The 10,429-nt window shown below is 38.6% G+C and overlaps 2 protein-coding genes across 2 annotated transcripts in view; both read left to right on the top strand.

Annotated features, from left to right (window-relative positions):
• Window positions 1–2,793, top strand: part of MTM1 (myotubularin 1) — a 46,240-nt gene extending 43,447 nt beyond the window's left edge. Inside the window, exon 15 of the mRNA XM_042039907.1 lies at window positions 2,705–2,793. Coding sequence (XP_041895841.1) covers window positions 2,705–2,734 — 30 coding nt within the window. The 3' untranslated portion in view covers window positions 2,735–2,793. The remainder of the gene's footprint in view (window positions 1–2,704) is intronic.
• A 6,183-nt stretch (window positions 2,794–8,976) lies between these two features.
• The window catches only part of MTMR1 (myotubularin related protein 1), a 29,797-nt gene continuing 28,344 nt past the window's right edge, over window positions 8,977–10,429 (top strand). The window contains exons 1-3 of the mRNA XM_042039909.1: window positions 8,977–9,046; window positions 9,880–9,974; window positions 10,180–10,287. Of these exons, the coding sequence (XP_041895843.1) occupies window positions 9,001–9,046; window positions 9,880–9,974; window positions 10,180–10,287 (249 nt within the window). The 5' untranslated portion in view covers window positions 8,977–9,000. The remainder of the gene's footprint in view (window positions 9,047–9,879; window positions 9,975–10,179; window positions 10,288–10,429) is intronic.

Genomic DNA, 10,429 nt, shown 5'->3' with positions numbered 1-10,429 from the left:
CGGCCCGAGCCTCGGCCGAGCGCGGCCCCCCGGCCTCGGGACGGCCTCCCCGGACCCCTCCGGCCCGAGAAGCTGCAGTCTGGGGGCGGCTGCTGTGCAGCGGCGGATGGTCCGCGGCGGGAACCCGCTGTTGTCAAAGTTTCCTGCTGCGGTTGCCGTATGCCGGCAGTGCCGCCGCCGGCTTGGCCGAGGCTGAGGCGGCCGCGGGGCTTCGGCCCCGTGGTTTGGGGCAGCGTCCTGCAAACTCGGGCTGAGCCAAACTCGGGCTGAGCCCGTCCGTGGGTTTTGAGATTGTTGCCGATTGGGGTTTTTTTCGTGCATGTATTTAATGTGCAGAGGTATGACTGTCCCCAGACTGTCCCCCGGTGTGCGGTGTGTCCCGGAGTTCTGTCCGTGTGTCCCTGTGTGTGTGCGGTGTGTTCCCGGTGCGTGTCTGTCGGTGTCTGCGGTGTGTCCCGGTGTCCCGTCTGTCCGTAGGGGGGTGTGGTGCCTCTTCGGTTCCCGGCTGGCCGTGAGTCCGCAGGGTCTCACCAGAACGGTGCCAGGCCCTGGGTGCCAGGTGGGACCACACCTCCTCCAGCAGCCGCTGGCAGAGACGTTCCTTCACTCAGAAGTTTCCAGCTGAAGGCAGACTTCAGAACTGAGTTTAAAAATCCTTAAACAAGGAGTAGAAATGAACGGAAATCTCACCCTGATGAAAACGAAATAAAAAAGAATATTTAAAATCAGCGCTAGATTCTAGTCTCTGTATTCTCTCATTTTTTCTGTTAGGAAAAACCTGGGGTTTTACATCATTCTAGTGAGGATGGAAGTCAATTGTCCATTTTCTATCATCAAAACATACACCTTTGTATTCCTTATTAATGCACTTTCTTATCCTAATTTTCATCTTCCGTTCTTCTGATCTTGCTCTATCCTGGGCCAGTTATAATGTCCATTTGTCATATACTTTATTTGTTTGCTGGTACGGTTGTACCAGGCCAGGCTGTGTGTGACTGCAGATGAGGCAGAGTGCAAAGGCAGTCAGTGCTGGTGTGTGCCCCACTGGTGCGTGGGGAGAAGGCGTATTGGTGTGACCAGTGTTCTGTGGAGCACTGACACATCCCCCACACTGGTCTCAGGGGATGGTCCTGCATTCATATTCGTTTTCCTGCTGCTATGAGCTCTGTTGATATAGTGATTCCTGGTGAAGATAAGACACAGAAAAATAAATCCTTTTCTTAATTAGCAAGTGAGTGCTTATTTGAAAACAAATTTAGGCAAGCCCTGAAGAGATACACTGGAAATTAAGAGATGTGAGAGAATGAGAAATAAACGAGGTAAGAAAAGAATTACTGTAGGTTTTAGCCCTTGGATTCTTTTGCAAAACTTAAGTGAAGAGTTCTCTAAGTGAATCTGGATTCGAGTTCAGCACTAACCTGAAAGTTATCTTTGTTGTTCAAGCAGGACTATCATAGATGTGTTTTAGTTGCAAAACAACATTGTGAGATCTAGTCCTGTATAGATTGTGCAGGTGGGGTGAAAGCTATTAAAATTTATCAGAAAAGTTTTGAAAGATCTTCCATTTCAGGTATGTTGTTGTTGCATGGATCTCTGCCTTATACCTAGTTATACTGGCAGAGTTAATGTAAGGAAGGAGCTCTTGTCCATAGTAATTGGTTATCTAAGGGTGTTACCCCGCCCTCTTAATGTCTGAGGTGTGGTGCACCTGCTGGGTGCTGGCTATGTGTAAGTGTATTCACTTCAGTGTCATGGAACGTTCACAGAATCCAAAGCTAGTTTATGAATTAACTAAAAAAAAAAGCAACATTTTCTTTCTGTACTTTACTTCTGAATAAGCATTCAATCTGTAGAAGAGCCCAGCTGAATGGTTTGAAGAAAAGTGGCAGTTATCGAAAATATCAGCTGAGGCTATGGTAACACTCAGGGCACCAGTTCCCTCTGGCATTCCCAGTTCTTACTTGGATAACTGTGTGTTTTGAAGCAGACCTAGTGCACTTCAGACTGTCATTGCTTCTACCTCTCAGTACTGCAGTACTTGTGAGCAGCACTAGTTTAGGGGACTGTTCTCAAACTGCATTACCTGCAATTTAGTGTGGTTCAGATGCTTTAGGGTTCTTGTAAATAGCCTACACCGAACATCATCACTGTGGCATGGGAGAGCCCACATGAAGATTATCCAAGATTTATTTCATGAATTGGAAAAAAATGCAGTTAACTAGAAGTTATCCTTTAGAAAGCATGTATTTTCAACATTTAATATAGAATACAACGTTAGCATCGTTTAATTTTTTTAATACTAGCATGAAGTACTGAGGATTTACAGAATAATCAGGACATATTGATAAGGACAGTATAAGGAGTTTCCTATTACTTGGCCAAACTCATTCCACGGGTGGCTTTAAGAAAAAAGCGTGTGAGTGATAAAAATTACACTGGATAAGGAACATAACATTTTTTAAGTTCCTGGGACCCTAACCTCGCTTTTAACCTCCTGACAGCTCTGTGTCTCTGACATGAACTAGTAAAATTCTTTTTCCTAATTTGATCAGTAAAATAGTTGCATTCTGCCCACAAAGCAACCCAAGTTTTATGATGTTAGTGATCAGTTACAGTGTTGCTTTCTGGACTTCTCAGTTGCTATGCTGTTCAAAATACACATTTTGAATTACTGCTAAATAACTTGAAATTTCTGATTTTGTAGCCCGACTGGATCCCACGTGGAATGGTGTAAACAGCTGATAGCTGCAACCATTTCGAGTCAGATTTCAGGGTCTGTCCCATCAGAGGGTGTGTCCAGAGACTATAGGGTAAGTGACTTTTGAGGAATGCATTGATTTGTTTTAAGATAAAAGAGTGGGAGATCGGAAAGGTCCTTGCTATGTTGATTAGCAGGTGGTAAGTACTTGAGTGATTGCTGAATGTTTCAGAAGTAAAAACATCTCATTATGTGTAGGAGTCTCTTGAATCTGCTTTGTGTTTTCCTCTGTATTTAGAATAGTGCTGTTGAAGTCTACAGAATAAAAACAGAAAGGTGAAAGGAAAATTTAGAAGTCAGTGTTTTGAATAAAATGTCAGAAGTGAGTTGTCTTTTTTTGGGTTACTATATAAAATAATTGGTAAAGTAGATTATAGTTACAGGTTGAAATGGTTTCTAGTGTGTGTTATTCAGAGTGCAGAATTGAGTGCCTCAGATTTCACAAAGAATAAATGAATGACTTTGTTACTGTGCAGAGAACATAACTGAGTATCATGTTTCATGGTGTTTCACCGGAGACACTGAATTTAAAATCAAACAAACAAGTCACCTTTTTCATTCCCTCCCAGCAAAATTTTTGTCACTAAGGTAATGAGTGCACAGCATGGTTTACCTGACAGTTCCACTGTGCATTTGTGCCCCTGTTCTTTCACGCTCACTGGCTGTTCGCTCCATGCAGCCACTCAACTCAGCTGTCGAGAATGGAGCATGGGCAGTTTTTCTCCTCTCACAACATGATAGAAGTTACCCATGTTTCAATTCCCTTTAGAAGCCCAACTTCCTGCTGTCTAGATTCCTTTTTCTTCCTAGATATGTAACAGTTTTATTGTCTTCATACAGAATGGCCAAAGGAAGGTTTTTATCTCTTTTGTTTGTTTTGTTTTAACTAGATTTTAATTCACATATGCTTTGTGATTACAAAGTTTGTTATCTGGAAGCAGCGTATTTTAGATTCAGTGACAACAGGTCAGATTCAGCTTGAGTCTGAGATGAGTCCATAAAATATTTTTGACTGTAGTGTATTTAAAAGTTCAACCTCAACAGAGTTTCACACTATTGGTACAGTCAGCAGCTTGTAAAGAGTAGCTCTCCCATACTACAGCAGCTGAATTGCAAATGCTTGCTCCAGGTCAAGGCCAACATTTTTGGTAAAACGCTGTGGGAAACGTTGCATTACAGCTGTTGGTGTTGTATTTGCCAAGGATTTCATCTTAAAATCCAAGTGTGTAAGCTTGGTGTTCAGTTTATCTCTGAGTTAGAATGCATTCCTCTGGAATGAAGAGCACTGTTTAATTTTGAATAACTTCCATCTCTATACCAGACTCATCTCAGATATTATTTAACAGGAATAAATCTTTTAAGGCCTAATTAAAATTCTGCTTCAGTCTCTCTCTGAGAAATGAGAGAAAAGGATTTAAGCCTGATGGTTTAAATTAAGAATTTTTGTGGTTAAATTGTATTCGACATCATTGCATTGCTGTGGTTTGAAATCCCATATTTGTATATAACTTGATGGAATTTTTTATGGTTGCTTACTCAGTACCACTAACAGGTTGGGGTTTCTCATTATTACTGTGGAATTCATACATGAAAAGACAATGCCCGTATATAGCTCAGTTTTCCTTTGAGACATCTTTCTCTTTTGATGCACTTTCCTGGGTCTTCATTACCTTTGGTTACCTTGAATTGCTGCATTTAGAGACTATCTTACAACTCAGAACCTTCAGGTCGGGTCAGATGTGCGTGTTTGCTTCTGGAACTGGTCAGGTAGTTCTGTTAGTTTGTGCTGGATTTACCAGGAACTCACTGCTTTATTCTTCCTTTCATCCTTTTTTTACTGTTAAAATTAATATGTTTGCAAAACTAGGTAAATATATTGATTCTTTTATCTAACGGTGTTACTCATGTTACTCTTACATGACTTACCTTACCAGAATGTGATTTAAGGGAAGGGGAGTCAAAGGGGAAAGCAAAGGGGCAGCTAATGGGCTGGTCAGAACTGGAGAGCACTGGGGAAGCTCTAAACCCTGCAGCAACATGATCTCAGTCTGAGTTGAGCTGTGCTCTGTGTGTCTTCTCTGACACATGCTCTGCCTGCAGAGTGTTCTTGAATGAGGGGCTCATATAAATGAAAATTGCTTAGATTGTAGTTGCTGACTACAAACACCTTCAGAAGCTGGGAAGAGTTGTCTTTCTCTGAAAGGTCAGGTGGCTCTCCTTCATGGCTGTTAGTGCAGGTTTATTGTCTTCCACCTAGAAGGATTACCAGGCTCTTTCTTCTCTTACAACAATAGAACATTGTAGCAGGATAAAAGGGTGATTACGAATGAATCTATCCAAAGACCTTGGTGTTTGTTACATCGCTAAAATGAAGTGGCTGAGATTTTTTTTTAGACCAAAACAATTCTGCAAATGAAAGTTACTAGTTCTGCATAGTTTCGTTTTGTTCTTTCAAAATCCAGCTATAATTAAAATGTTTGGGAGTAGAGTTCTTTTGAAAATCTGGTGAAATAAGATATAGTGTCTTTAACGAATCAAATCTGTGTGTTTCATTGGATAACATTTTATATTTTAACTAACAGGTGTACAGGAGGCCGGTTATACGGGTAAGATTACCTTTGGCTAGCAGTGAACGGCCTCCTACCTGTGTGTCTCTTGTGCTGTGTGAGATCTTGGTGTGTCAAGCGTTCTTCTTTACCTCATTAATGGGTTTTATGAACCAGTCAGACCATTTTGCTATGCAGTGCAACAGCTTCTTTGCCATAGAAATGCTTTATATACATTACAATGTTTTCGTGAGCAATAAAAGTCAATGTGTAAGAGAGCAATATTTTAAAATTATGTTATGAATGTGCAATACTAACTTCAGTTTTATTACATTAATTTTGACAAAATGGATGCTTGCAATTCAGGTTTACATGCTTCAGAGTGCAGAGTACTGTGTTAGCAGCTCTAACATGTCTATGCTAAAGAATACCAGTGGTGAAAGCATTAAGTCTGTGTCTGTCCTATTTAAATAAGTTCCAAATTCATGCTTGCCTTTGTACTTGTTTTACATTAGTTGTTACCAAGCTGTAACAGGATTGAAGGTTATGTTTGAAGTTAGGCACTAGTGCAATGACCTACATCTTTTTAATGATAATTTTGATACTAGAGCTTGCCCATTGTTCATTGAAGATTAAGAAGGGCCTTGTTTTCTTGCCCCTCTCTCTTAGTAACATTTATGGAGTGAGAAGTGATCTGGATAGTGTTTTGACATTGTTCATGAAATGCGTCCAACACTTTTATTCAAACAAAGACCTCTTGTTCAGTCTGAAGCCAAGAGATGAAGTCTGAATGATTTCTTTTTCTCATCCATTGTTTACATATTTTAAAATGATGTGTTTAGTCCAATCATCCAAATCCACAAGTTGATCTTTTTTTTTCTTTTAAATAGCTAACGCTTCAAATAATTGGTCTGAGTTGAGTAACAAAAACTGGTTTTGTTCAGTTTTTCCCAGTTCTGTGTAAAGGCTTTGATATTTGAATGGTCTGCTCTGCTTCTTTGTCTTTCATATATTTAAAATTCTTTGGTGTATTTGCTCATTGTCCTGCTGGTTTTCTTCCAGAGATCACAATGTCTATTTTTCTTTGATTTCAGAAACAACATAATTATAATCTGAAATTTAAGTAATTTCTGTATAACAGAATTCTAGCCATACCTAAATGTTAGTAGTCCTTTATAACTTGAAAGGGTTTTTTAAGTGCTTACAATTTTTTTAACTCATGTAAAGTTCAAATTATCTGAAGGTATCTGAAGTCCTTCTTCTAAGTTGTTTCTTGAGGGTTCTGTAGAAATCCTGTAAAAAGAGAAATTGACTTTTAACAAACATTTGTAAATTTAGACTGAGGCTGATTTTACAGTCTGACCAAGTGAGAAGTTCTTTGCATTTAAACTGGGAGTAATAGACTGTCATGAGCACAACTTCTCTCCAGTTGTTAAAGAAAGAAGACGGAAGAACATTTTTGGCTGAACATACTAAAACAATTCCTTCAGCTAACCTGATGACATTTGTGCTTCTTTCTGGTGTGCATAAGGACCTTATGTTTATTAAAGAAGTTTAATTAATGTTCAGGATTTGCTGCCAATTGATGCAAAAATCAATTAATGTGAAAATGTGAATTGTTTGCCTATTTTGCTGTGAGTAGTGATTTTAGGTTCTGTGAAGTTACTGGCTGAGTTTCAAGCCACAACATAGAAGTTGCTGGAAAGATACGTTAAACTATAAAGTTGAGAGTTCAGTTACAACATGTTTTACACAGTAAAGCATTTTTAAAGTCTCTAGATACTTCTATTTGGTGTCGACCTGGTTTTTTCTGTGAAAGATTGCATGAGTTTTCCCATAATGCTGCCTTTGCGAGCTGTACTCAATTTCTTCTAGTGATAAGCATGTGGCGTTTTTGAAATTAATTTTCTTCACTGTAAGGTTATTTGTCTTAAAAAGACAGTACATACTTTTATGTTCTTATCTACAGAGCACTGATTCTTTTGTGAAAAAGGGAGTAAATTTTTCATTTTGTGTTGTGCCAAATAACGTTCAAAGGATGGTGCTAATAGCTTGGATTCCTTTCTGTGGAAAGTAGTGTGTGCCAGGAGTGGAAGATTTTGGAAAGCTAAACTGGAGTCGAAGTATATGCTGTCTTTTTAAGGAAATTTTTAAAAAGGGAAACAAAAACTGAGAAGATTCTGTCCTTTCACCTGTTGTTTGCATTTTTTTTGCTGTTACTTCTCTCTTGCTCTACTGCTGCCTCATGCAAAGCAGGAGATTCAGGATGGACACAATGGCTATCATTCTGAAGCAGAACCTGATCAGGTGGCAAGTTTTACTCATCTTTCATTCATTAACTGTGTAGCAAGGTACTATATATTAGTACTCATACAGTGCATACAAATCTTACATTTCTTATTCAAGAGAAGCCCTAGAAAGCATTTAGTGTGTAACTGGTTATGTGATAGGCAGACTTTTCTTGTAAGGTCATGTAGTCTAAAATGTAATGCTGAACATAAGCCCCACATAACAGAGCACATCCATCCTCAGTTTGTAAGCACTGGCTATTTCTCTACACATTGTTTTTTGTGATTGGGTGCTGCATGTAAAATTTCAATAGTTTTCAAGGAAATCTGAAGCCAGAGATCAGCTGAAATATTTTTAGAAATTATTTATTAGTGAGGGCTTGTGGTAGTCTATTTGGAAGCAGACAGATCCTCCCAATTACGTATATGTGGGTCAGAGCTGCAATACAAGGGAAAGGTTCCTTGTTTGCTTTAACAAGTTAGCCCGTTATATTTATTCAGGATGTAAAAAATTGAAACCCTAATATCTCATCATTTTGACCTGAGATCACTTTCACTCGTGGTCCTTAACAGACCCACAAACTGTTTTATGCTGTATTACAATCTTCAGTACATTGTAAATCTTAGCTGCCAGCAAAGGACCCAAAGAATCCATCATGTATCATTCAGCAATGAAGCCATTTACCTCAATGAAAAGTTATGAAACTAACCAGTATTTTGAAATTGCTAATAGTTCTTCTGTATTTTGTTGTTACTTCATTCTTAATCCGACCTTCTGGATCCAAAATTCCTATAGTGAACCTATTACATAACCTGTGGCACTCTCAGTAAGGTATTGATTGAAATAAAGCATTGTGGGGTGCTTCTTGCTATCAAAACCACAAAGTTAAAATGTTAAATAAAGTTTCTGCCATATAATTTTCTCAGATGAAAACAATCAAATATTAAATAAGCAGCATTGGAATTTAAAAAATAATAAGAGCTTGAAAATGTTCTCAAATAGATAAAATACCCCAAATAATACCTGCATTCAGCAAAACACTAACAAAATATTAATTACTAATTTGGGCTGATCTTATTGTTCATGTTTTTGTATGCTATATGTAGCTAGCATGTGAAACTAATTGTTGCATAAATGCTTTGTTACTAATATGTTACTAATGTGTATGTCTGTGTTACATTTTAATACAAAAATTTGTGTTTGGTTGTTTTTTGTTCCTTTCTTTTACTGTGGTACTGTTAGTACAGTTGTGTGATTTAAAAAAGGACACACTTCTTGTGTTTCAGTAATCTGGTAGTAAAAGCACTTTGCATCAAAATATATCGATGTGGTACAGATGGAGACTGAGATTTACTCACAATTTTGGATTTCTGCCAGGCACTGCGGGATGGAAACAAACTAGCACAGATGGAAGAGGCTCCACTTTTTCCTGGAGAATCAATCAAAGTTATCGGTAAGTGTACTACTGAGTGCTGCATTGAATACTATTAAATTGCTAGTTTATTTAAAAACATAATATTATTTCCTTTTGACTTTTGTTATTTAATTTAATGCCACTTTAGATTAACTGATTAGATGTGGATTTCTTTTCTTTGTCTTTTAAATCCAAGTGTTGGCAGGAGAAACCAGATCCAGAGGATGACTTGCTCCATATAGATAATTCCTTTTTTTCCTAAGGATTTTTTGTTCCACAGAGGTGTATGTATTGTACTTCTGCTTGGGGGTGCCAAGAATGTGTCATAGCTTCAAAATTGTAGTATCAAAAAACATGAGATTGCAGTAAATTTAGTTTCCAGTTCTTAGGGGGATTTATTTCTCTTTGGCTTGTGACAGTGAGCTCTGTGTTAGCAGTGCAGTACTTCACTAGGAAAGAATACCCACAAATAGAAGTGAAAATGAATGTGTGGGCATAGAACTGAATTACTTGGAGGTTGGGTGCATGTGGATCAGTAATTGCCCATTTGGATGCTCTGTCTTTCGGGTGAGTGTGGGTGCTCTGCACCTCAGGGCAGGGACCAGAGCTGCCTGCAGCTGGGGGTACCTGCAGGGTGTTGGGGACCTGCCTGCCCTTGCTGCAGCCCTGCCCCAGGTGCTGAGGAGCTGCTGAGCAGCAGTGGGGCTAAGGAATTTGATTGCTTTCATTGCTGAGATAAAGACAACTCCGCAAGAATAAGCTTTCCTAAAGAGGTCAAGCATCAAAATCTTGTGAGTTTCAAATGAAAATAGATTGTTATGGAGTAAATGTCTATAACAGTAAAACAAAGCTTTAATTGATCTGTTTTCCAGCTAAGGATGTTATGTATATCTGTCCATTTATGGGAGCAGTCAGTGGTACGCTCACAGTGACGGACTTCAGAATGTTTATCAAAAGTGTTGAGAGGGTAAGACTTCACTATCTATCTGCCTATTGTTTCAGGTAGGAATGTTGCTGAAGTAGATTTCAAAAAGTGACAAATTCAGTGAAGTGTGATGTTTCACAGCAGTCTACTAAACAGGAATTATTGTTGGCTCTAATGAAACACATATGAATAATATTAATTTGTATTTCTTCTAATGTAATAAAATTGTTTTATATACAAATTTCAGGATCCACCTTTTGTTGTTGATGTTCCCCTTGGAGTTATAAGTAGGGTTGAAAAAATTGGAGTACAGAGCCATGGAGACAATTCATGTGGTATAGAAATAGTTTGCAAGGTAAGGCATGGTAGAGATTTTTTAATATTAAAATATTTTCATTTCATTTTTCTATAAGAGGAATCTGCCAGCCCATGTGCTGTTTTTCTGTCTGATCAGTTCCCTGTAGTTGAATTGTGCTTCATTTATTTCAATTCCTGTA

This window comes from Corvus kubaryi, unplaced genomic scaffold (assembly GCF_017639235.1).
Source record: "Corvus kubaryi isolate FWS band 111438036 unplaced genomic scaffold, C.kubaryi_AGA036_p1.0 37395, whole genome shotgun sequence".
In the NCBI taxonomy this organism is placed as follows: Eukaryota; Metazoa; Chordata; class Aves; order Passeriformes; family Corvidae; genus Corvus; species Corvus kubaryi.
Note: the sequence above shows the minus strand (reverse complement) of the source record. Positions and strands in the feature narration are given on the sequence as shown.